This window comes from Gadus chalcogrammus, chromosome 3 (genome assembly GCF_026213295.1).
Source record: "Gadus chalcogrammus isolate NIFS_2021 chromosome 3, NIFS_Gcha_1.0, whole genome shotgun sequence".
Taxonomy (NCBI): domain Eukaryota; kingdom Metazoa; phylum Chordata; class Actinopteri; order Gadiformes; family Gadidae; genus Gadus; species Gadus chalcogrammus.
This window is the reverse complement of record NC_079414.1, coordinates 9729673-9755928: the sequence shown is the minus strand read 5'-3', so window position 1 is coordinate 9755928 and position 26256 is coordinate 9729673. Positions and strand designations below refer to the sequence as shown.

At 44.1% G+C, this 26256-nt stretch overlaps 3 protein-coding genes and 1 non-coding gene across 4 annotated transcripts; 2 read left to right on the top strand and 2 right to left on the bottom strand.

Moving 5' to 3' along the window:
- Positions 1-1607: 1607 nt before the first annotated feature.
- Positions 1608-3332, bottom strand: ier2b (immediate early response 2b). The gene has a single exon (XM_056585902.1). The coding sequence runs from the start codon at positions 3127-3129 to the stop codon at positions 2542-2544; it is 588 nt and encodes a 195-aa protein (XP_056441877.1). The 5' UTR covers positions 3130-3332; the 3' UTR covers positions 1608-2541.
- Positions 3333-6866: 3534 nt separating this feature from the next.
- LOC130379209 (syntaxin-10) lies at positions 6867-19716 on the top strand. The gene is made up of 9 exons (XM_056585901.1): positions 6867-6946; positions 7689-7764; positions 11971-12064; positions 13208-13302; positions 15620-15682; positions 16115-16207; positions 17372-17478; positions 19078-19172; positions 19320-19716. The coding sequence occupies exons 1-9, from the start codon at positions 6912-6914 to the stop codon at positions 19394-19396; spliced, it is 735 nt and encodes a 244-aa protein (XP_056441876.1). The 5' UTR covers positions 6867-6911; the 3' UTR covers positions 19397-19716.
- A 1213-nt stretch (positions 19717-20929) lies between these two features.
- Positions 20930-25348, top strand: LOC130379213 (tubulin polymerization-promoting protein family member 3-like). Its single transcript, XM_056585906.1, has 5 exons — positions 20930-21388; positions 21916-22044; positions 22663-22854; positions 23050-23203; positions 24352-25348. Exons 3-5 carry the CDS (start codon positions 22664-22666, stop codon positions 24541-24543), a joined length of 537 nt encoding a protein of 178 aa, XP_056441881.1. The 5' UTR covers positions 20930-21388; positions 21916-22044; position 22663; the 3' UTR covers positions 24544-25348.
- Positions 25349-25425: 77 nt separating this feature from the next.
- trnar-ccg (transfer RNA arginine (anticodon CCG)) lies at positions 25426-25498 on the bottom strand. Its single transcript has one exon. It is a non-coding gene; the product is annotated as a tRNA-Arg (tRNA).
- Positions 25499-26256: the final 758 nt, after the last annotated feature.

The window sequence follows — 26256 nt, the reverse complement described above, 5'->3', positions numbered from 1 at the left end:
GTGTGTGTGTGAGTGTGTGTGTGTGTGTGTGTGTGTGTGTGTGTGTGTGTGTGTGTGCCTGAGCATGCATACTGTGCAAGTTTGTCTCGTGTGTGTGCGTGTATGTGTGTTTGCATGTTTGTGTTTGCGTGGGTGTTAAGGTGTACTTAAAAGCTAGAGAGGCAGGGGGCATCACTTAGTGTGCAGCTTGGTGCAGTGGCTAGAGTGTTGGACCCTGTTGGTCCTACCTGTCCTGATATTTTAGGACACACATCCGTATTCACTGTAGGTCGCTTTGGATAAACGCTTAAAATAGTAAATATAACTTCTCCCAGCTCTTGCTTCAGCCTGTGATTGAGTTCACTTCCTGAGGAGGCCGGGAAGGATCTTCCCTCCCTCTCACTTCCTGTTGGGGCCAGGGGAGGATCTTCCCTCCCTCTCACTTCCTGTTGGGGCCAGGGGAGGATCTTCCTTCCCTCTCACTTCCTGTTGGGGCCAGGGGAGGATCTTCCTTCCCCCTCACTTCCTGTGGAGGACGGGGAGGCCTCCACAGGAAGTGAATACATCGGGTAGTGGGGTATGCCGGTCGAGGTCAATTTATAATGGTTTGGTCTCGTCATATCTGGGGAAGGGGTTCCACACGTGGAATGTTCAATTGGGAAAGTGTTAACAAGCAATGTCATGCAATGGTGAGGATTACAATGGCAAAGTTAGGTTTGATGATAGTTCTGATTAACAGGTGGTCTATCCTTAATACTAGTACTAAAAATACTAGTCACTAATACATAATTAAGTGTAATTAACGTCTGTATTACAGTAATTGTATAATAATTATAAATGTATAAATGTAATAGTAGGCCTACAATTAGCACAACTATAATTTTAATAGATGTATTACAGATGTAGTATTAATATTAATTTAAAAGATGTATGACAATAATGTTATTGTAGTATATCAAAAAAATATATGCATTATTACTGGACAGTACAGCTGAAGCGAAGTTATAGTGCTAGATTAATTTGACATGAACAGTTGTATTACAGTAATCGAATAAGTACTTACATAACTAAGAGCTCTATCACAGAAATATGAGGACTATTAGTAGTGTTACTTCAACAGACATATTACAGTAATAGTATTAGTACGAGCATAACTTATAGCTTTACCACAGAAATATTAGAAGGGGTAACTTTAACAGTACAACCCTCTCTCCTGCAGTCAACATACGACTCATAGCCCTTCAGGCCTCAGGGCGAGGTGTGAAGGAACACGCTTTACTGGTGAATCAGTATCGGGTTGCATAGTAACAGGAAGGAAGTGATTCATAATACCATCATAATCCACAGGAAACAGGAAGAGGCCGCCTGGGGGGTGTGTGTGTGTGTGTGTGTGTGTGTGTGTGTGTGTGTCTGTGTGTGTGTGTGTGTGTGTGTGTGTGTGTGTGTGTGTGTGTGTGTGTGTGTGTGTGTGTGTGTGTGTGTGTGTGTGTGTGTGTGTGTGTGTGTGTGTGTGTGTGTGTGCGCGTGTGTGTGGATTAGAGGGTGCAGGCAGACCATGGTACGAGTTTGTACGAACATGCCCTCTCTCACTCTCTCAACCATGGGGTGAGCAGGGAACCCAGGTCCCAACATAGACCAGTAACCCACTTCTCTCAAATAACTGGTCTAGGGGGGGAGGGGCCTGGTGGGAACAGTGGAAACTCCAGACATACTTCTCCAAAGGGTCTGTGCGTGTGGTCAAATTGGTTTGTGTGCCTGAGTATTCACATGTGGTTTATGATGTCTGGTGTATGGGTGTGGGGGGGAGTAGAAGTGAAACATGAAGAAAGACAACAGAACAACTATATACACATTTGACATGTTTATTTCAAAGTTTTCACTACATGTATGATTTCATCACAGTACATGTTTGTCTGTTACTTTAAAAGCAGCTTTGAATATGAGGTAACTGTGCAATACATTTTGCACGCTGAGGTCTTTCCCAAAGGCTGTATAGCTGTTTTTCTATACGTGATATTCGGACAGTCACTGTGCGCAGATCGATTGATCAAAGTCCACAATAGCAGCGATAATGAGCGTGACACGGCTGTTCTTCGGTATCACTTCCTCGTGTGGATCACTCTGGACTTGTCACGCAGTGTGTGACTCTGGTTTACACACCACCCACACACACAGTCAGTCCACTCCACTCCACTCACTCCGGGATAGTACAAAACCACCTCAAAAGTGAGTCACCTACACATATGACCTCACAGTTTCGAATGTCTGATTTCCCCGAAATCGGTTCATCAGTTCGTTCTAGTTGATCACGGGTCAGCAGGTCTTTGTTGTTGGTCTTTCAGCGTCGCTCTGCTCCTATTCCAAACTCTTGGGTCGACAACTGGAGAGGTCTCCGACTGCTCGGTAATCCTATTGTCCCGGGGCAGCCGATTTCGGTCAGCCCCGTCGGCCTCGTCCCGGTCACACCAGGGATCAGAGCCCCCCCGTCCTGTGGACGGCAGGGGGATGGGTGGGGGTTCACTGAGTCCTTTTTTCTGAAGGGTCTCTGGGACGTCCGATGGTTCAAAACGCAGGCATCGCTACTCGGTTGATCGAGAATGCATTGAGGCTCTCTCCGACTCGGCAGCTTCCAAGGCCCATGGCTCCCAGCGGCACTACGGCTCCCAGCAGCACGGCGTGCCTCTCCTCCCCGGGCTCCAGCCTCGCTCTCTTGCTGGGGAGGAAGTCAGGCGCCGCGGACGTGTTTCCGCGCCGCTTCCTCGAGTGCCTGGACGGGTTCATGTTCTCTTTGTCCTCACTGTCCGTCTCGCTCTCAAAAACATCTTCCATGTCTTCTTCTTCTACTTCTTTATCTTCTTCTCGCTCCCGGCATTTGAGCTCAACTTTCTCGGGCTCTGGTGAATTGACCAGCGGCTCGGATACTTTCTCGAGTTCTTTTTCGGCGTCCATCGCCGCGGCAGCCTCTTCCGCCGCCGCCTGGGCGTAGGCGGAGTGATAGATGTCCCTGGCGGAGCGCATGACCAGGGAGAGCAGGAGGCTCCGGTGGAGTCTCAGGCCACCCCTCTGGCTCCGAGAAGCGTACAACTTGCTTATAGACACGGCGAGGATCCGCTTGGCTTCTGTGTTCACGTCCATTGCGCTCGCGTTCATCTTTGGGTGATTGCGTACTAGTCCCTTTGGAAGAAAAAACTTGTGAAAAATGTTCAGGAGCTGAGAGCAGGTTTAAGTAATGTCTTGATACTGTCGAAGACCTTGTGAACTATTTTTCAGACACCGTCATAAAGGTCTGGTCTAGTTTCTGTCACCAGCTGTCGTAAACACCGTTCTGGAACCTCGTAGGCAGCCGGGCGGTGTTTTATCTCCGCTCTGACGTAAGGCGGACTTCATTCTTTACCGAGTGACATAGTGGCCCCGCCCACACCTGATGTCGCTGCGGGTAGCGCGCACACATTTTTCATATTTAGGCCCCCCCCCCTCCTTCGTAACTCATGGTTGATCTACACCAGACAATGATACATATTTACTGAAATAAAAACATATCATATTTACCTATAGGCAGATGTATATAGGCTATATGTATTTGTTAAGCTTACACACATTGATATGTGTGTGTGTGTGTGTGTGTGTGTGTGTGTGTGTGTGTGTGTGTGTGTGTGTGTGTGTGTGTGTGTGTGTGTGTGTGTGTGTGTGTGTGTATGTGCGCGCGTGCGTGCGTGTGTGCGTGTGTGTGTGTGTGTGTGTGTGTGTGTGTGTGCGTGCGTGTGTGTGTGTGTGTGATGTGCGCTATAAATTTCGCTATCCTTTGTGGTATTATCAATGTTTACAGCTATTTTTAGATATGTTTATGGCTTTATAGACAATATCTATAAATAGACTATAACCATAGTTGACCATAGGCTGAATTGTTAACGGGAATTTAAAATGGAATAGGTTACGACTATTTTCTCGAATTGTTATTCAATTGATTCGTCGAAACTGTAACTCAAACAGTCAAGGAAAAATCTTCCAGTATCTCAGTGTTTACAGTCGATGAAAAAAACTATCAGCAACCCTAGTTCTCAGAAACGTGGAAGTATAAATGCCCGCACTTTTTCTCTATTACACTTTCTCACACACACAAACACACACACACACACACACACACACACACACACACACACACACACACACACACACACACACACACACACACACACACACACACACACACACACACACACACACACACACACGCACACACGCACACACACACACACTGAGATATTCACACGTGCCCTACGTCACTAGGTGTATCCAAATATGGGTTTTCCGGCAGAAGTGTCTCTTGGGAGCGCGCTCAGTGGAAAAAACGATGACGCGGACGCGCAGCCACAGATCGCTTCCTCTCCCCGCCTGTCGAAGGGGAGTTTCGTCATCGCAACACCATATTTGGTGCTGTAACCGGTCCAGGACGTTGCTAGGCAGCGGCATGGCTGCTGAGGTCAAACGCTAAGCAGCTGCCAGTTTCAAAAGCGATAAGAGAGTGGCCCATTCTCGTTTATTTATAGTAACAAAACATCTATTACTCAGGTTTTTTAAACACGCATGTGTGTTACATCGCGTTGTATTGTTGAATCCGTAGACATACTTTTCTCTGGTCTTTTGCTTTGATGACCCAATTTCCTTTGCTTTTGCATTAGTAATATCCAAATGGGCTTAACAAATTGACTGTAGGCTAAAGGCTAACCAGATATTTAACTCATTAAACAAATAATTTGCTCCCGCCTTTTGATTCCACTGGGTCAATGGAAATAATTGCAATTGTAATTGTATCATTTTTGCCACAACTTTGACTCCATTTTCATATTTGCATGAGAGCCTCTGTGCTCGGTTTTCGTAGAAGTTGAAAACCTCTGGTTTTGTCACTTTGTTTACTGAAGCAATTCATCTATCATGCAGAGCCTATTTTCCACTAGTTTATGTCATTGTACGTGAGCTTGAGTGTGTGTCCGTGTGGGTTTGTGCTTGCAGAAGGATGTTGGAGTGGTATGCGGCTGGGATTAGGGCTGACGTTACAATATACGGTCTGCGAGTTTTCACACGGCGCGACGGCTGGAAGGGAGGAAGTTGAACAGAGGCAGGAAGGGAGGAGGGGGGAGAGAGACCGGGAGGGAGGGGAGAGGATGGGGGGACAGGAAGGAGAGAGGAGGGGCAGGAAGGAGGGAGGGGAAGGGAGGGAGAGGACGAGGCAGGCAGGAAGAAAGGGAGGTGGGGAATGGATAGGAAGGAGCAGAGAAAAGGAAAACAAATAGTAGAATGTGAGGGAGAGAGGGAGATAGAGGGAGAGGGAGAGGGGAGAGAGAGAGTTATAAAAGTTATAACTATTGCACTACTGCACACGATTATATTTGAATATATTATTCAAACATAGAGACTGACAGAGAGAGAAAGGCGGAGGGAGAGAGAGAGAGGAGGAGAGGGAGAGCGAGAGAGGAATGGGTCTGATTCACATGGAACAAAATGTCTGTCTTTGATTTATCTTGTTAACATGTTACATTAGTAAAACCTTGCTTGATTCCCATACACTCTTTTTTACTGAGGATTTCAATCGCCAAATGACGAGAACATGGTGTGCATTGAATGAACAGAAATCAAGATATTTTAAACAAGAAAACATGTTTTCATTATTATTACAATAGCTGCTCCATCTGTTCACAACCGAGCTCCTCCTATACACTGCTGACCGGAACCTAAGCCCAAGTAGAAGTCCTGCTATGTGATAAGATCTCCATTTCCCAGAGAAGGCAGCATTTGGATGCCACAGATGCACTACTTTTATAGCCAGCCGGATTCACGGGATTCCGATCATGTCTGCATCCCTCTTCCCAGAATTTAAGTTATGTGCTTGGGACCATACCAGTGGTTCGGACCAATCAGCAGCATATGAGCAACTATGTGATAACAGTGATAGGTGATAGACTGAACGTTCATCCAATCACCTGCACAGTGTCTACTTTAAAGTTCCTTCCCTTTTTACAAAAGAATTTTGAGGAGGACGTCCCAGACGGGTCTGCATCACAAACCATGGTGCGTCAGGAATTGGTACAGAAAAGGGAAAAAAGGAAATTATAAAGAATCTAAAAGATTATTCAAGGCACAACCAAATATACAGATGTATATAAAATTTAAAAACATTATAAATTAAATGTTAATGCAGAATACGAACGTAAACCTCACGAGGAGTAAAGATAGATTAAGATTATTGTAATCTACATGACATATAAAGAGACCCTGAATGTGGACGAGCTGTTCGTCGCCTTGCATTGTTTGTGTGTGTGTGTGTGTGTGTGTGTGTGTGTGTGTGTGTGTGTGTGTGTGTGTGTGTGTGTGTGTGTGTGTGTGTGTGTGTGTGTGTGTGTGTGTGTGTGTGTGTGTGTGTTATCGTTCGCAGTGGTGAACGTGCGAGTCCATGGGTGACTATAAAAGCACATTATTATTATTATTTCCCACCATTATTCAAGAACCCATATCAAACCAGAATATGAATAATTTAGCATGGCAAAAGGAGGCAAGACAACCCAGGAATCTACTATCATATATCGTTGTAAAATAGGACTTACACATTCAATATTTACATGGAATACAAAACCCTTAACTATGCACACGATGCACAAGCAATCCAATTAATAAATGTAAACAAAGGCACAAATGTATATTATTATGTCATACATATCATACAACTATGTTAAGATACCATTCAATTAAAAAAATACAATTATCAGGCCTAAAAAAGGCAAATATGTCCAAATTAGAGAAAGACTTGAGATAAATTGTATACAAATTTATTTAAATAAAAGTGAACATTAAAGATGTACAGTCACAGTACAGTAGCCGGTAGTCATGCGCCGTGCCAATAGTGCGCATGCGTGGCTTCCAGGGTGGAAGGGATCAACATGTCGCTGGAGGATCCGTTTTTCGTAGTGAAGGGGTAAGTTATATCTCTCATACGAATAACATACCCGACTTTATGATCTCATATCAACTAGAGATGTATCTCTAACAAGTGGGAGATACTTTGCCGAGGAGTGATGTCTTTAACGTGTTGTGAGGTTGAAGTAGGACGCTAACTCCGAAGCTACAGCTAAACTCATTAGCTACATCCGTGCTACTGGGTGTTGTGGTTATTCATATTGCAGATTCGGGTTCAGATTCTTTTTCAGATTCAGAATTCTGTTTAGATTCCAGAAAACAAAAAAATATGGAAACATTTGCAAGACGGGTAAATCTATGAAGAGGCTCCTTAAATAATTATTGCCCCGATTGAACATTAAACATGGAATTCAAGTAGGTAAAGTAGGTACGCTGCATGAGGTAGGTACAAGGGCAAGGTATTTAATGTAGTTGATATGCAATAGCTGATAACGGGAGACGGTTGACACGTTGGCGAATATCACTGATCTCTCTTTTTTGAGGGGTTTCTCTATGTAGACTCCCTGATGGTTAATGGGATTTTGTTTACTATCGCCGAAGCAGTTCTCTCAGTGCCGTGTAAAGTCGCGGCAGGTTGTGAAATGTAGCCCTTGAACGGTTTGTTGTGGTCCGACCAGGGGCGTTTCTCCCCCTGCTTGAACCCATTACAGAGGCCCACAGCCGCAGGTGTCCTAATATTGGGATAATTCAATGCTTAAGTTTCCCCCTGTGTGTGTGTTTGTGTTCTTCCTTCCTCTCAGGGAGGTGCAGAAGGCCCTGTCCCGTGCACGGGGGTTGTTTGACAGATGGGAGGAACTGTTGCAGGAGTCCACACAGGTAGACCCTGATTCCTCCACACACACACACACACACTAGAGCTTAGATCGGGCCCAGAAAATCAAGCCCGACCAGGCCCGAGCCCGTGCACGTTCTGTCCGAGCCCGGCCCGACCCGACACATTAACTGTAATTATGAGCCCGAGCCCGATGTCAACCCGAATTTTTTTTTAATACATATGGAACTTTGTACACATTTGTTACTAGGCCTACCCTGCTAATTATATATGTAAAGGATAATGTATAGAACGTTGGTCATTATCGGGAAAATAAGCCCGACAGGGCGAACAGGACACCGACGCGCAGCGAAGGTGTCTGATTCGCCCTGAAGGGGCTTATTTTCGATAATGACCGGCGACGTTCTACACATTATCCTGCTTTTTACACGGCTACTTGCCAAAACAAAAAAATAACTTCACATGGTGTGTCTTTATACAATTTATTCGTAACCGGTAGTGTTGATCAGCAGCGAAATAATTTGTCCGCAAAGACGGTGACGTCGCTTAGCAACGGAAGACGCTGGGGTTGACAAGTCACCGGACTACTACCCACGCTAGTGAACGGAGCGTTCCGCGGCATTGAGAAGACCCGTGTAATAAAGGCCTATAATATTTATTTTTATGGCATTAATTTCTCCTCAGATTAGGCCAATAAACCGATGATAAAAAAAAATAGTAATAATCGTCGATCAAAGGCCCGGCCCGACCCGGCCCGAGGATAGTGGTGGGAAATATCGGCCCGGGTCGGGGTCGGGCTCGGCCAGAGAATCTAAACTCTAACACACACACACACACACACACACACACACACACACACACACACATGAGATAGTAAGTTCACGAAACCAAAGAGAGAACACAAGATAGTCTAATAATTGAATGTGTTAATCTCCAAGCTGGAAGGCTTTGGGTCTGAACTAGGGCTGAACGATTTGGGGAAATAATGGAATGGCGATTATTTTGACCAATATTGCAATTGCGATTTAATGTGCGATTTTTATAATATATTAAGTTCCTTATGTTGTGTATTATTCACTAGAAAAAATCTTTCTTTAGTTTCACCAACACAACATTGGCAGCAGTCAACAAAAAAACTGCTCTTTCCTTTAGGCCAGGCCGATGTGTTGAGATTAATTTATATTATAAACTTCTTTATTTAACTATTGAATTGTAAAATGAATGAATCGTATTGATTTCAAGTCAGTAACGGTAACGAATCACTTTTGTTTTCTTTTTTTTCTTTTTAAATCGCAGCCTTTGCGATTTACCTCCCACGTTCTATTACATCGCGATGAATTTGATTAATCGTTCAGCCCTGGTCTGAATCACAAAGTCCTCAATCCACTTGTAGGCATACTAGAGCAAGATGCTACCTAACCCCTTCCTGTAGGCCTCCTAGAGAAAGATGCCCCCCTAAACCTAGAGCAAGATGATAATGGTGTGTTCCTGATTCCTCGGACGCCAGCCTTCCAAGTCGGAAGTCGGGAAATCTCCCAACTTTCTTGCTGCATTTCTCGGAGGCACGCCCCCTTTTTGTCTTCATCTCTCTGAATTCTGAGAGTAGACCGAGAGCAGTGATAACACTCTACAAAATGGCTGCGCCCGTGAAGAGATTTATTTTCTTTGTATTTGTACCACATTGGTCATTTTAATGTTGATTTGAAATGCTTTTTCCGGTCACCAATTTATGCATTGCACGCGTGCAGTTCAATGTAAAGTTGTGATGTTTGTTTTCGAGCTGGTTTGCTATAGAGGCTAATGTAGCTAATAGGGCTGCAAACTCCTTCAACTCAGTATCCAACCAAAGACTCTGTCAGCTACTGCTGCTGCAGACGGTGTGCAGACTGGCTCGGACTCGGCTCCGCGTGCATCAACAGTCATTCAAAGCAGCGGCGCCGGTAGTAATCACACAACCGGACGGTGTAGAAAGTCCCGTCAGATAAAAATAGTAATCCAGTTTATAAATTCATGTTAAAATCGGCAGGATATAGAGCTAGTTAGCTAAAAAAGTAGCAAACAGTGTAAAATGATGTGTTCAGGTCGGCTCAGTAATATGATTGATGTGTTCAAATGCAACACAAAAAAAAAGAATTTTGAGATTTTGGCGAAAACTTCCCAGCAATATAATATAGATAGTAAAAATGGAATTATGACCTGTTTAACGTCCTATCTTGAGCTATGATCATCTTATCAGCAATTAAAGCAATAATACAAGTTCTATTTCAACAAAATAATAGAAAAGTATCAATAGTGGTATCAATAAAGACTTGATACCACTCGAAAATGGTATCAATATCAATCAAAATTAAAAACCTCCTGTCATCTGAGAGAAATTAAGATGATTTAATTTATTTTTAACCGTTAGTATTTACTGGTTAAAGATCTTATCGGTTAACCATGGTCATCCCTTATATACTGTATATATATATAAATGTATATCATACATTGTATTTTTTTTTGTGTTATCCCAGTTATGTTTTTTTATTGTTATTTTCAATTAATATTACTTTTAATAGTTCCGGGACGCTGGAGCAATAACCTGGTGTTTTTACACTTCAGTCTGCAATGTGAATTTGAAGTAATGTTCAGTTTTTGAATAAAGATGCGGCAATTACAAGTGTTTGATTTTTTTATCCGATTCATCGATTAATCGAAAAAAAATAATCGACAGATTAATCGATTATTAAAATAATCGTTAGTTGCAGCCCTGGTAGCTAACAATAAACAACGACTAGCCTATTTTATGACACAATCTCAAAGTTGAACGGGAATGCTATAAATGCTCCTTGACCGGAAATTACGTCAAAAGTGCAACTCGGAAGGCTGGCGTCCGAGGATTCAGGAACACACCATAACCCCTGCCTGCAGGCATCCTGCCATACCCCCGGCCCTTACCCCTACCTTTTTTATTGAGTTTATGAATAAAAGCATAGACTCAATTGATTAACCATACTCTTAATAGTAGTTTTATACTTGTAGTAGTTGAAGTAATAGTAAGAGCTGTGCAATATGACGATATGAATCGGGGGACGAGAGAACAATGGCTATCAATAGATATTTCCCTCAATCGTTACTACTGTTATTTTAGCTCAGTAAAATCCCACGTAGTGTGGCGCCTTTCATATACCACATCGCTCATTATAATGTTTATATTACACAACTCATACACAACACAAAGTTATGGGTCGTAACATGCCAACCGCCTTCCTAGAACGCTTAGCCCGAGACACTTTAGAATATAGTGTTCGAATTCCAGCTGAAACAGTGGGTCAACATACACTCTATCAGACCGGCTGACGACCCGAGTGTTTCTATATTTGTTTTTGATGTTTGATGTTAATATTGTACTTATTGGTTTACTGGCTGCAGTAATGGAGATTTCTGAAACAGTGTGGTTTACTTTTTATCTTTACTGTTTATTTTCTGTAATATTGGAAATTTCTGAGACTTGAAACAATGTTTTTTTTATGTCGACCCATATGGCGATAGAAGCTTTTTTCCATAATACACAGCCTTAGTAGTAGTAGTGGCAGTAGTAGAAAACAACATTTATGAATCAAAATACAACTATCCAGATGTCCATCCCCTACATTCCCAGTGTGCTAAGTAGGGCTGGGATAAACGATTATTTTTTAAATGATTAATCTAGCGATTATTTTTTCGATGCATCGATTCATCTAACGATTCATTTTTTCAGTCCGATTCGATTTCGATTCGATTCTCGATTATCTCCCCATTGATTGACTAATAGCAATTTATACATGTTGATTTACATATCTGAATGATAAAATATGAATTCCTTAACATTTCAATACATGTTTATTGCCTTTAAATTCCAATATAAAAGTGCAAAGTAATGCATTCTTAGAATTCTACGGTGCTCGGTCATCTGCAGCTGCTACCGGGTGGCGCCTCTTCAGGTGCTGGTGAATTGCCGTGTTGCTAGAATGGAAAGGCATCTCCTTTTTTGGCGCCTTGCACTTATGAAAGTCTGAGGAGCCACTCGCGTTGCAACTACGCCCCGGCGCCGCCCATCTTTTTTTTTTTTTTTTTTTTTTTTTTTTTTTTTTTTAAATCGACGCGCATTTTTCGCGTCGACGTAATTTATGCGTCGACGTCGTCGATTACGTCGACGCGTCGTCCCAGCCCTAGTGCTAAGCTAAGCTATTGAATGGCGGCCTTGTTATTGATTGGTTGATGGGTGTCAGGTGAGCCGGGATGAGCTGGACTGGAGCACCAATGAGCTGAGGAACTGTCTGCGGGCCATCGACTGGGACCTGGAAGACCTCAGCGAGACCATCAATATCCTTTACAGATTCTCATTCCCTCAGTGTCCATCAGGACTGACAGAACAGGGTGGGTTGATGTGGCTCAGTGAATGACAACATTCAGAACAGCATAAGAGCTTTAAACATTGGGAGATGGGTCGTTGGCTGGCGTACAGATTGTCTCTGGCCGAGTTGTGCACTCACAGATTCTCTCTTTCAGCGACATGATTGGGTGACCACTATTTGAAGCAAAGAAAGTGAAACAAAAATCTAGAGTTGGAATAGTCAGACTTCCTATCAAGTAGACAGACAGGTTGACCAAGGAATATACCCGTGAGGGTAAACCGTGTTAAACAGTGACAGTCTTTCCTGGCAACTATTGAGTTAGGTGGGGGCGAGGAAAAGAGGGGGTGAAGTCAGGAGGGGGCGGGGACAATAGGACTGCTTTAGTCTCCTCCCTTTGACTCAAGAGTTCCTGGTTCCATATTTCTCAACAACATGATTACACATGTTTACTGTCACCTGACTTGACATATTACATCATAATAATAAATGCATACATGTTGACTTCCCGAAGAGGGCTAGTACTTTATTTATCCCCATTGGTTGTCTTGGTTTTCAAATCCACTCAAAGGCGGTGACATGCCAACCGAAACCCGCTCCGTAACCGGGAAGTAGTATAAAAGCAGAGTTTGTTTTGCACCTCTATGTTTACATTGGGTGACTTTGTGGCCCATCACGTAGTGTATTAGGCAAGGCAACTTTATTTATGTAGCACTTTTCAAACACGAGGCAGACTCAAAGTGCTTCTCACAATAAAATGAACACGCATACTAAACATAGACACAGGTGCAGAATAATACATTCTCTCACACACACACGCATACAAACACACGACCAGCTCCAAATAAATAAAATGGATGGGTAAAAGAAAGAAGTAACAATCGTTTAATCACTATGTAGCCCAGACGTGTGTGTGTGTGTGTGTGTGTGTGTGTGTGTGTGTGTGTGTGTGTGTGTGTGTGTGTGTGTGTGTGTGTGTGTGTGTGTGTGTGTGTGTGTGTGTGTGTGTGTGTGTGTGTGTGTGTGTGTACCTGTGCTTGTGGGTGTACCTGTGCTTGTGGGTGTACCTGTGTGTATACGTATGTGTGTGTTTCCTTGACTTCCGGGGCTCCAGGCATCGTCGAGTCCAATCCGGGAAAGTTCCGCCTGGGGGAGAATGAGCTGCAGGAGAGGCGGGCCTTCGTGGAACAGACCAGGCTCTCTGTACAGGTACACCTTGAGACCGGTTATGCTGCTTGGGTCTATTCAGAGCCCAGGGGAAAGCCCCCTCTCGCTAAGTCATTGTTGACACTTGTCATCATGCTGCACACAATCATTTGTTTCTCTGTTATATCCCCAGGACTTTTACACTTTCCCTTCAATGAATATGGAATTATATTGCTTCTGGTTATCTCAGTATCGAGTGAGATGATCTCATAGTTATCTGGGATGATTATTGGATTATCTGAGGTAATACTTGTACTTTGTACTCGGATAAAGGATCTGACCTCACTTCCTGTTTAGGTCACATGACATGACAAGTTAGATAACGACAATATCGTTGAGCAACTCTAATGTTGTAAAATGAGTAATAAAATAAGAATCAAGTCTAGTTTTTCGGCGATCTGGCTTTTCCCTCACTTCAATTCGTTCCATTCTATCTCCCTGACATACCTTCGACTCCCTATTTGGGAAAAAAGTTTTTTCATCAAATCAATTGTTCACTTTTTATGACATTCATTCATTTATTTGCCCCCTCGCTTTCCACTAAGATATAGTCAGGTGAAATATATTCATTATGAATGTGTTTATTTTCTTTTAGCCTTTTGCCCCTTGGTAGCTCATCGCCAGTGATTTAGTTATTTTCAATGGTTCGATAACACGCCTATCAGCCTGCTGTGCCTTCTCTGTGTTTCCTTGTTTTGTAACTACCAGGGAAGTAGTTGTGAAGTGAGTCATCCTTTGGAAAACACGCAACCAAAACCAGTTCTGCTGCAGGCTGCTTCTACAGCCAATTATTGTTCAGTTGATGGTCTGATAGCTGTCATAATGTTGTAGTTCTAGGGCCTGGATAGTGTAATGACTCCAAGCCGAAAGGTACTGCGTTCAATCCCCAAAATCCAATGCCTAACTTTCTAAGCATCCTTGAGCAGGATTACTACTACCTGCTCCTTAATGATAATATATCTGAATTTACTTTAAGTGGCTTAAAATAAAGGCCTCCGGTAAATAGATAAATAGTTTTCTAGCAAACTGTGTCTTAACTTTCCAGAGATACAATCCATGTTGCCAGAGCATGAAGTCCTGTATGGAGTTAGATTCATGCCAAAACCCCGCACACACGCAAAACGTGTTTTGCTCACGCAAAACGTGTTTTGCTCACACAACGATTCACACGCACACGAAACGTGTTTTACTCATGCAAAATGATTCACACACACGCTCAGTGTGGTTTGCAAATACAAAACATCATTCACAAACTAAAGCATTTTGCTTCAGAAACAAATACAGTATGTTTTACACAAAGTACAAAAAAAATCCTTCAAGTACACAAAACAATTCTACAAGTACGGAACACGAAAGCTGCGCGTGGATCGGAATGCATTTGCGCACGGATCGGATTGCATTTGCGTGAGGAACAGCAAGGCGGAAAATTAGTGCCAAAAGTCACGTGACAAATAAATGTCCTGTTATTCACACTACACAACAGCAGGTGGCGGTGTTGAGTCAGTTTAAGGACGCCAGGACGATCTTTTTTCTCCCCAAAATCTTTATTTGATGCCGGCCAAACGTGTGTGGATTCAACTCCATACTATGCGACTTGCCGCCCCTTTGTCACGGAATCGTACGACACGGAGAAAAGCTAGTTTGGGAGATTAAATTGAACAAAATGAGCGGCCAACAGGTGAGTCCAATGGAAGTGTCGCCACTCTGTTTTGGAATCAAATAAAGATTTTGGGGAGAAAAAAGATCGTCCTGGCGGCCTTAAACTGACTCAACACCGCCACCTGCTGTTGTGTAGTGTGAATAACAGGACATTTATTTGTCACGTGACTTTTGGCACTAATTTTCCGCCTTGCTGTTCCTCACGCAAATGCAATCCGATCCGTGCGCAAATGCATTCCGATCCACGCGCAGCTTTCGTGTTCCGTACTTGTAGAATTGTTTTGTGTACTTGAAGGATTTTTTTTGTACTTTGTGTAAAACATACTGTATTTGTTTCTGAAGCAAAATGCTTTAGTTTGTGAATGATGTTTTGTATTTGCAAACCACACTGAGCGTGTGTGTGAATCATTTTGCGTGAGTAAAACACGTTTTGTGTGCGTGTGAATCGTTTTGCGTGAGCAAAACACGTTTTGCGTGTGTGCGGGGTTTTGGCATGAATCTAACTCCATAGTCCTGGCAACCTGGCTAATAATTATCCAAATACTGGTTTTGTTGCAACCGCCCCACCCAAGGCCTTCACTGTGTGTGTGTGTGTGTGTGTGTGTGTGTGTGTGTGTGTGTGTGTGTGTGTGTGTGTGTGTGTGTGTGTGTGTGTGTGTAGGAGATGAAGGAGCAGCTGTCCAGCCCTACAGCTGTGGCCCAGGTAGAGAAGAAGAGCCGACAGGTTTGTGCACACGTCCTCATAAGACCATGACAGCAGGCGCATTCCAAAGCATACAGCCTTATGTTTCATAACACAAAATTGAAGATATTGCATTGGTGCACGTGATCAGAATCTGCTCGACACTCTCAATGCAACTTTCCTTGTAGGGTTTCCACAATTAAATCTCACCGTCAACACACTTTGCTTTTGATGTGTTTTCTGTTGTCACAAAAACAATGGTCTAATTGACCACACAATGTCTGCTGTTGTGTCATAGATTACACTTTCTCAAACATGTAGTGCAATGGGAGTCCATTTCTACAAACACTCACATTATTAGTTCATGTCCTACGACTTCTAAGTAAGTGCATCACATACATGTGGAATTCTACCTGCACATCCTCTAAGTGTGTGTGTGTGTGTGTGTGTGTGTGTGTGTGTTTGTTTGTCAAGGTTCCGTCAGGTTCAGAGCGCTCCACAGGTCTGGAGGCTCACCTGGTGTCCGCTAACTCCAGATACATCACAGAGCAGCAGGAGCAGCAGCAGGTAGACACCACCTCCCTCTGGCCTTTCGCTGCTATCTGATAACTACACCTCCGCAGATGTCCTGAGGCAGACATCTCAGGCAATGTCAATATGACAAAAGGGGACTGGGCTCCTCAACCTTGGGGTTGCTGGAGATCTCCAACATAAAATGTATCTAATATGTTTGTTTATTGTGTGAAATATTGCTTTGATTTTATGTTAAAGATCCCATGGCATGAAAATTTTCATTTTCTGTGGTTTTCTAACATTAATGAGTTCCCCTAGCCTACCTATGCTCCCCCAGTAGCTAGAAATTTCGTTGGTTGTAAAACGAGCACTAGGCATTCTGCTCCGCCTTTGAAAAAACGAAGCTCAGGCACGCCGTTTTGGATTTTCCCCGTATGTCGTCTTAAGGGGAGATGCCACCTCCCCTTTCTCTGCCTTGCCAGCCCAGAGAATTTGGCCCGCCGTTGAGCTACGAGCGTGCGAGCGCCACCCATGTATGTGTGTGTGTGATAACACACACTAACGCAAGTGTTGTACACTTCTTTGGGTAACCGTTCTGCTGTTCTTTGACGTCTCTGGTATGTCCAGAGACGTCAAAGAGCCCCAGCCATGGTTGAGCCCCGGTGCTCGCCGCCCGCTGCCGCGAGGCACCACCGCCGCTAAGCACCAGCGCCCGGCAGCCGGCAGCGCTCGGTTCAATCTACTTCTACTTCATTGATGTGGGAGTGGGAGAACGAGAGTCGTCGGGAGAACCTGACGCAGTCGTTTGTGAATAATCGTCTGGAGGCGCACACAGCTTTTGGCCTTGAAAATATGTATTATATGATGTGAATTATATGATATTATTAAGATATAGAGCTCCAGGAATGTAACGCAAGGGTTGTACACTTCTTTGTTATTTGGATAACCGTTCTGCTGTTGGTTTTATGGCGCATAACACGTCGGACCCTCGTCTCTGATATTGCCACAACGAGACTCGTAATGGGGGTTATCTCAGCTAGGGCTGGGCGATTAATCGAATTTTGATTGCAATTTCGATTTTAACGTGTGTGTGTGTGTGTGTGTGTGTGTGTGTGTGTGTGTGTGTGTGTGTGTGTGTGTGTGTGTGTGTGTGTGTGTGTGTGTGTGTGTGTGTGTGTGTGTGTGTGTGTGATTGTGTGTGTGTGTGTGTGTGTGTAGCTGATAGTGCAGGAGCAGGATGAGCAGCTGGAGCTGGTGTCGGGGAGCATCAGGGTTCTTAAAGACATGTCGGGACGTATCGGGGACGAGCTTGACGAACAGGCTGTGTAAGTACACAGTACTACACGCATGCATACACATAGAGCAATATATGCACACAGTAGCATACATACAGAAGAAAAACACACACACACACACACCAAAGAATGCAGACAAAGAACATGCACACCATACTAAACACACAGACACAGGCGCAGAATAATACATTCTCTCTCTCTCACACACAAACAACTCGCACAGCTCCAGGCCTTGCTGCAGATGGAGAGCCCATGTGCCAGTGTTTTGTATTTCAGTCCTCTTCCAGGGAGAGACGCTGCTCAGAATAGCACGGGAAGTCCACCAGATTGCCCGTCTCTCAGCCTGTCTGGCAGAGGAGGCCTCATCATTTGGCCGGGAGCTATTGGTTACACAGACACACGCGCAGAGGAATACACACAGAAACACACACACACACAGGGTGACTCATCTCCCTTCCCCGAAAACATTTTAGAAATTCCAACGTAACATTTGTTTCGCACACACAAAGGACAATAACCCAAACATTATCCAACTTGTTTCGTCATAGCTGCCCTGCGCAAAATAAAGAGAATAAAATAAGCACAAATAAAACAATCTAGGGTAGCAAGGTTGGTTTTACACAGTAATTAGTCTTATTTGATCATAAACATAGTAAACATACCAACCAATCAATGCCATCACGGTTAGAGAAATAAGTCCCCAATTTAGAGAAAAAAGGAGTAAAATCCTCAGTTTTCTTTGCCTTTCTACCCAACACCCCGTGAACGTTCCAGTCTGCTGAAAGCAGGTGGCGTTCTGTTCATGGCGTCAGACTACCTTTTCCGAGGTAGTCTGGGGTCACGACCGAGGTTTGTGTGGACGTATGGAGCTCTGTCTGGGCAGCGGTGAACTGCAATGTCTGCGAGAAAGCTGGGCTTTTCGGACATTTATTGTATGACGCCACGGTGTGTGTGGATAGTGAAGCTCCCTCTGAGGAGCGATTTATTTAATACCCGTGTCCGAAGGCAAGGCCTACCCGAACACCTATAGTATAACGCTATTGTGTGTGGCGGATTTCATTATACAACATCGCTTAATATATTTCTCATCGACAGTTACACAACGACGGTACTAAAAAAGTATCATAATTTGGCATGGGTCGTAACCATGGGGATGAAACGGCCACCACTTTTCCCCCCAATTCTCAGCCCACGACGCATTTTTTTTAATAGAATTCCATCTGAAACCGTGGGCTCACGTGCTCTAAAAGGGCTACGCCGCCGTGTTATCGGACATTCACTATCCATCCCAGCATGCACCACGGTTTGCGTACATCCCTGTTTAGTTTCAAAAGCTGGCAGCAGTCAAACTGTAAGGGTTTGTTTTTGTTATGGCAGTTCATAAGTGTAGGATGTCCGTCCAAAGACTGTCTGGCTTTGTTCCCTAATCTACACGCTTGCCGTTGCTACGGTGACGGTACAGTTATACAGCGCGTTCCCTCTGATGCCTACGCCGTTGAGGGACATAGAGATCCATTGCGTAGCTACGCAAAAGTATCATTCCCACAGAACAGGTCTACAGACCAGCAGGTCGCTGTTATGTGTAGGTTGACTGTCTGTTGCGTCTGACTCTGTCTGCGTGCCCCTCAGCATGCTGGGAGATTTTGGAGACGAGATGGACCAGACATCCTCACGCATGGATAGCGTCCTGAAGAAGCTGGAGAAGGTCTCCCACATGACCAGCAGTAAGCATGCGTACAAACACACACATAAGTACACAAGCATGCACGCACACACACAAATAAGTATGCATACACACATTTTTTATTATTTTCATTATTTTCAGCTGAGCAATTTGCTGAGAAAATTCTTGTTTCTGCCTCCCCCTGCAGGCCGGAGACAGTGGTGTGCCATCGGGGTGTTGGCGGCCATCATGCTAGTGGTGCTCATCCTCATCTTCGCCCTGTGAGGTCCTGCTGCCATCACCCCACCCGCCCATCCCAGAATCCCCTTCACTAGTGGAGCCATCGCAGGTGGATGAGCGAATGAGCAGACGGGGAAAAATAAGAGGAACGTTTGAGAGAATCTTCCCCTGCCTCCCTTTCTCCTAGAGACGGAGGGGTCGGTGGAGGCGGACCTTGTGGTATCCTAAAGCTGCTCCCACCTGCGCTTTTAACCATTTTTTACCAAGTCACTTTCAAGTTGTTTTTTTACTGTGTGTCTGGACGGGTGGTTGTTCAACGTCAACACATTTCTGTTACTGGAATGGCTAAGAAGGTACTTACTATGGGGGTGTGTGTGGGGGGGGGGGGGGGGGGTATTCCGTAGGGGAGTGGGAGGCACTGAGGAACATAACCAAATTGTAAGATAGACCTATGATAAACTACATGATGTTGAATGATTAGGGCCTTTCCCCTCTGATCGGCAACTCCATTTGCGATCAATAACTGTTTTTGCACAGTCTGCTTTTAAGATTTATCTGGACGTCGGATACAAGACTGAAATTCTGACCATTTTTTTCACTTCAAAAAAAGATTGTCGGGTCAGGACAGAAGCCTGGGAGTCGCTGCCTTAAATATATGAATCTATTTTTTATACGTTTTGTGAAATGCGCAGTACAGGCCCACAACCACACTAAACCTTATGGAATATTAATATCGTCCTCTTTAATGGCCTGTGTACTAGCAGCGGATTTCCCAACCATGGTCAACACATGCCAAAATGTTAACGGTTCACCCCTTTGCCCAAATTAGGACATGAACATTAAACTGGTTGGATCGTGATTAATCGGGACCAGGTGAGGCCGTGTGTGTTTCTGTGGAGAAAGAGTGAGAGAGAGAATAGTCACGATGACTGGCCTTATCTAACCTTATCTAAGACAGTTGCTGGGCAGAGTGTCTCCATAGTCTACATACAGGGAGTCCAGGCCCACAGCGCAACCTGGTGGATGTATGATGTAATGCCTTCTGCCACGTTGTGTTCCCTGTGTAAATATAATAACAATGCTGCTTATTCTGCTTCGAAATCATGTTGTAAATAAATCCCTGTCCTTACATTGATTTTCATTGCAAATAAAAATGACCTTTCTACACCTGTGTGAACATTCTGCTCTTGACAGGGAGAGACGTAAAGCAAATTTTCAACTATTTCAAAAAAACTATTGTTTCAGGGTTTGGTTTCTGGTTCTTAGGGTTGGCTTTAGGTTAGGGGATCCTATTTGGCTTAGGTTTTAGGGTCAGCGTTTATGAGGGTTTTGTTTTCGGTTCTAGGGTCAAAGGTTACTAATTGTTGGGGTTACAGGGTTTGGGGTCTGGATTTGGGGTTCTTATCTGTTGGGTTTGATTTTTGTTGAGGTTAGGATATGTCAGTCCAATGTGTTGGGCGTCAGGGTTTAGTTCTCTGTTCTAGTGTTAGAATTAGTTCTTATTTTGGGTGTTTGAGGGTTTGTCCATGGTAAGGGTTTAGGGTAAGCAGTTTATGGGTTGGGTTTTAGTAGGGGGTTTATCTCTAGGGTTGAGGTGAGGCTTGGCTATGGTTTGAGTTTTAGGGGTCCTAATTGCCAATTGGTTGATAAAGGGGAGGGTTTAGTGTTTTATATATAAAACAGCCGGACAGAAAGTTAAAGTGAATGTACCCACTGCTACATTAGTCGGCTCTGAGCAGCAGGTCATTCAGGAAAAGTTAAACAAATCAGCCACTAGAGGGGGTACTCTGCCCGGTCAGTCCACCATACAAACCTTTGGTATGCGATTCATTCACAGAACGACCATGGAAACATGCAGTCATAAATTACGTGTCCTGCGATCATATAATGTATACTGTATGTATATAGGCTAGTATACCCCATTCATTTAAAGCATTGTACGAGTCAAGGCATAACCAATTGGAGCCAATACAAACGAAGTGCTAAGTGCCCCGGTTTCTAGAGAAAGCAGCGGAGCTACGAGAGTCAGAACACAAGGTTCGTATTTATTTGTTGTATTGGCTGTAGGTCAAAATAGTTACATCAGAGGCAAACCCTCTGCCCATTGGCTGCTCTCATCACTGTAAACAAGGCGTCCATTGTCACATGGGAGAGAGGGGGAGAAATGGAGAAAATTGGGTGTGGTGGATGCAGCTACGATCCAAGGTCTGAGGACATCCAGATAGAAGGGAGGAAAGAGGAGGGAGGAGAGAGGAGAGGAGAGGGACTGCGATGAGAGTGGGAGGGGGAGCAATGGAGGAGACGAAAGGGAGGCAGGGAGGAGAGATGAGGAAACCAAAGAGAGGACCGATGGAGGAGGAGGAGGGTGAGAGATGAGAGTAAACAAGAGGAGAGAGGGAGGGGGAGAGGAAGTTAAAGTGATTACACCCACCGCAGAGATGATGTCATGGTTTGTACTGGCTTGTACGCGCTCCCTCCGCCTTCTCCCTATAGTCACCCCTGCCTGCCTTTCCCTCTTTCTACCTCCTCTGCCCTCCAATCCGTTTCTCTCCATCTCTCTTTAGCCATTGTTTGACACTGCAGGCGACAGGTGAAGAGGACCCTGAGGTAGAGGAGAAGGAGGAAGAGGAGAACAACAGACCAGGGCTCCACCCTCAGAGCGTAGCCTGCCACAGAACCCAGGATCCTACCAGGTATGTCACCACACTCACTTGACCGGCTGCACCATGACTTATTAATGGATCTCTTATTCAGATATTTAGCAGGCTTTTATCTGAAGACACCTTGGTTAACTCATCAATATAACGAGCAGGTATGGGTTAGACCATGTTGCCTAAGGATGCCGACAGGTTAGACTGAGGACTTCAGGGGCTTGACCACCAGGGAGCCTAACAACCAAATCAAGACACTTGCGTGGTCCCTAAATCTCAATCTAGCTGCACCGTACAGTAAAGTCTTGAAGGACAGCCTCACGACTATTGGCTCGGAAGGACAGGATCAGGCGACAGTCACAGATAAAATATGGGTTTGACAGCAGAAGGGGAAGGGTTTGACAGTAGAAGGGTTTGAGAGTACAGTACATGGTTTGAGAGTGTAGAAGAGGGGTCTGTAAAAGATGGAGAGAGCTTTTAGTAGGTCCAGAACACATGTTGAGAAAATGACTTCAAGATTGTGTGTATGTGTGTGTGTGTGTGTGTGTGTGTGTGTGTGTGTGTGTGTGTGTGTGTGTGTGTGTGTGTGTGTGTGTGTGTGTGTGTGTGTGTGTGTGTGTGTGTGTGTGCGTGTGTGTGTATTTGTGTCTGTGTGAGCAGCATGGCAGAGAGCTCAGCGTCAGTTGCGGAGGCCGAAGTGTCCTTCAGGAAGTTTGCGGTGCACGGAGACACCAAGGCTACCGGGAAGGAGATGAATGGGAAGAACTTCGCCAAACTCTGCAAGGACTGCCGAGTCATCGATGGCAAGAACGTCACGGCAACGGACGTTGACATCGTCTTCACCAAGGTCAAGTAAGGGTCATTCCATCGTCTTCAGTAAGGTCAATCGATACCAGTGCCTCAAACAGCCCCCATTGGTACGCTCCGGGTCTCTGTGCCCATGCTGGTATTTTGTTTGAGTACCATAACATTTGCGTACCTTATGGTTGACCGAGATCTATCCATGTATCCTTGTGTACTTATTACGTGTGTTGTGTGTGTCTGCAGGGCGAAAACAGCGCGCATAATCACCTTTGAGCAGTTCAACCAGGCGCTGGTGGAGCTGGCGCCCAAGCGCTTCCGAGGCAAGGACCAGCAGGAGGCGCTGCCGCTGCTCTACGGCCTCATCGCTGGCAAGGGGCCCGCCAACGTGGGCGTCACCGTGAGTAGAAGCGGGAAAAACACAGGACAATGATGGGCTTCTTCCAGTAGCCGGTGCAGGCTGTGCTATGGGTTTTTCAAGGGCTCTTAGTCTGTTTCTCTCTTTAGTTAGTTGGTCTCTCTTAAAGCCGACATCAGCCATTTTCGCTCGCCCCAGTTTGTGTTTTGATTGAGTCTCATGGTTCCCACACAATCTTATCCAAACAAAGTTGGGTGAGCAGCATTGCTGATTGCAGATTTTACTTGTATGGTGAAATTAATTCAGGAACAGGCAGCTAAGGTTTTTGGCTAGCCAGGAAGGTGGATGGATTATGATTCTGAATAAGTGCATTTTTTTATTCATAGGCCTACTTCTGACCTACGATCTGCACCCACCAGGTTCCTCAGGTTCTCTGCTACAGGACTTTTGGTCAAAGACCAAGTCTTATGGAGAAGGGAGAAGTCTTAAGTGTCTAAGCTCTTCATCTGTGGAATGGCCTGACTTTGTCTAGAACCAGATAATTTTATGAATCTCTGTTCTAATTTTGGCTAATGGTAATGGCTTCCCAGAAAAAGGCAGTTTCTGAATCCAGCAGCTGGTTAAGTATTATTTGGGAGATTTAACAGAGCACGTGAACGTCATGACCGAGCACTTTGAGAATGTGATTGTCATTACTTTGGGGATACTTCAGTATTTTCTGCAGTTGTAATGTTACACCCACCCGTTCAGTGACATGATCTCAAACTCAAGTCTGTTAAAGAGGAGTGTATTCTGATGATTCCGGAATTTCAAGTCTGGGATTTATTACAAAAATACCTATTTTTACATTAAGACCTTCTTGAGTTTATTGAAACGAGTTCATGGGTTGGACCACTTTCATTCTATCCAGTCCATGCTTTTCCATGATTTTCTGTATTCTGAACCAGCCAGGGGGACTGACTATTCTATCACAAATAAACACACACACACACACACGCACACACACACATACACATATATTAATATATATGCAAATACCATGCATGATTCAGGGGCTTCATTTCTATCACCACACCCCAAACTAATGTTGTTTTGTTCCAATACACCATTCTACAGCATCAAATTTCAGATCGCAATCAGGCAATTTACAGCCTTGTGATCCGAGTGCCTATCTGTGCTCCACTCCTCAGAAAGTGGCGAAGGCCGCAGCGGTGGACAGACTGACGGACGCTACGAAGTACACAGGCTCCCACAAGGAGCGCTTTGACGAGTCCGGAAAAGGCAAGGGCAAGGCCGGGAGGGAGGAGCTTCCAGACACCAGTGGATACGTGGGCGCCTACAAAGGTCAAGGTTCATACGACGACAAAGTGAAGGAGGCCTAGTCAAACTGGAGCTTACGTCATAGGTTGAGTCGCCTGTGTATGTATAAATAAATCATCATAATATATGCATCATCAGTCGGTGATAAGAACAAATCTTTGCTCGACATTGCTACAGAATAAGAACAAAGCTACTAATAAAAAGATTATTTAAAGTTTTAGGTTTAATATAATGTATTTAATATACTCAGCAACCTATGTTGGGAAGAAAATTGCTAACCTACGTTCAATACTGCCAGCGACGCTAACACTAGACATTTGCGATTGAATCATTGCTTTTAATACAAAGATTTGAATCCAAAGCCACCCAAGGTAAATACCGATACAGCATTTAGGGGCTAGGACATTTGGATAAAGGATGCTTAAACATCCTAAAATGACATGTTCCCAAAACAAGAGATCTCTGTTCCGACACTAATCGGAAAAGAGGAAACGGAAATCTTAACATAATTGCATTAACTAAATTTGTTGTGAAGTTACTATAGCTATTTCAGCTATGGAATAGTTTTGAAGCAATGATAATGTTTATTATCGCGCTTCCTAGTTAAGAGCTTCAACATGTGACTTGCTGTTCGTGAATAAATCCTTAAACATATGTTTTGTTGGCAAATAATAAAATAGTTTCACTCTGTGTCCCAGTTTTCTATATTTAAATGACACTTGTACATTTATAATTAATCTCTTGTGTTTTATTGACGTATTTTATAAGAATGCAGATTATAATGATCATTTTGATAATACCGTTTTTTCTATGTAAAAAAAACATAAATCATTACGGGTACCACTGCGATGTCAATGTTCGTAATTAAAGAGTTGAATCTGTATCCCTTTGGTTGAGTACGTTTTAGATAGTCATCGTCAACTATTTAGAAACTGATTAAAACTAGACCCAGATGGGACTCGAACCCACAATCCCCAGCTTCGGAGGCTGATACCTTATCCATTAGGCCACTGGGTCCTTAGTATAAACAGGGACAACTCACCAAAAAATACCATTAACCGGTCAATTCCTCATTTACATAACAATAGAGTTAGATAACAGACAAGTAGAGGTATTAAACACGGGGGAGGGGGAACTGAGGAGCGACATCCTGAATAGTCAAGTAACATTTAAATAACAATGGACTCTGAGAACCGCTACCGTGCAGGTTATACAATGTGTTCTGAAAGACAATAAGAACATCTGTATAGCACCATTAAAAACAAAGTTTACAAAGTGCTTTAATTAAATAGATGACATTTTGCAGGGGGCAGAAGTAAATACAGCGATCTATGAAGACAAATGAACATTAACTCACATGTAATTTACATAACATAAGAAAAAATACTATTTTCCTGTTGATCTGCTGCTGATAATGAGTAACGGGTTTCTACAGACTTCCTTTTCACAAAAGCCTGGATACAGTTTCCCTGAAAAGCCATGACCTTAAGAAGAACAAACGTATAGTTACATAACACCCCACACCAAGTCCCACCTAGTAATGTGAACCTACGAGGACAGCTCCACCAGCTCTCACAGTACCTTGCCCTACAACAAAGGTTTCCTAGGGAATTTGTTGTTAATAGACATATCGACAGAAATAAACCTGGTGCCCTGATTCCTCAGGGCACCACCAAAGAACAACTGCACTCTTTTCAGTTGTTCTTTGCGCAATAATGGCGCGTTTCCACTGCAGGGTGCGGAACGGATCGGACGCAAAGGTGCGGGTCGGGTCG

Coding starts and splice junctions, on each gene's coding strand:
- LOC130379209 (XM_056585901.1), top strand. CDS start 6,912: ATGTCGCTGGAGGATCCGTTTTTCGTAGTGAAGGG. Junction 15,683..16,114: donor TAGAGAAGAAGAGCCGACAG/GTTTGTGCACAC, acceptor TTGTTTGTCAAG/GTTCCGTCAGGTTCAGAGCG. Junction 19,173..19,319: donor GGTCTCCCACATGACCAGCA/GTAAGCATGCGT, acceptor CTCCCCCTGCAG/GCCGGAGACAGTGGTGTGCC.
- LOC130379213 (XM_056585906.1), top strand. CDS start 22,664: ATGGCAGAGAGCTCAGCGTCAGTTGCGGAGGCCGAAGTGTCCTTCAGG. Junction 22,855..23,049: donor ATCGTCTTCACCAAGGTCAA/GTAAGGGTCATT, acceptor GTGTGTCTGCAG/GGCGAAAACAGCGCGCATAA. Junction 23,204..24,351: donor CCGCCAACGTGGGCGTCACC/GTGAGTAGAAGC, acceptor TCCACTCCTCAG/AAAGTGGCGAAGGCCGCAGC.
- ier2b (XM_056585902.1), bottom strand. CDS start 3,129: ATGAACGCGAGCGCAATGGACGTGAACACAGAAGCCAAGCGGATCCTC.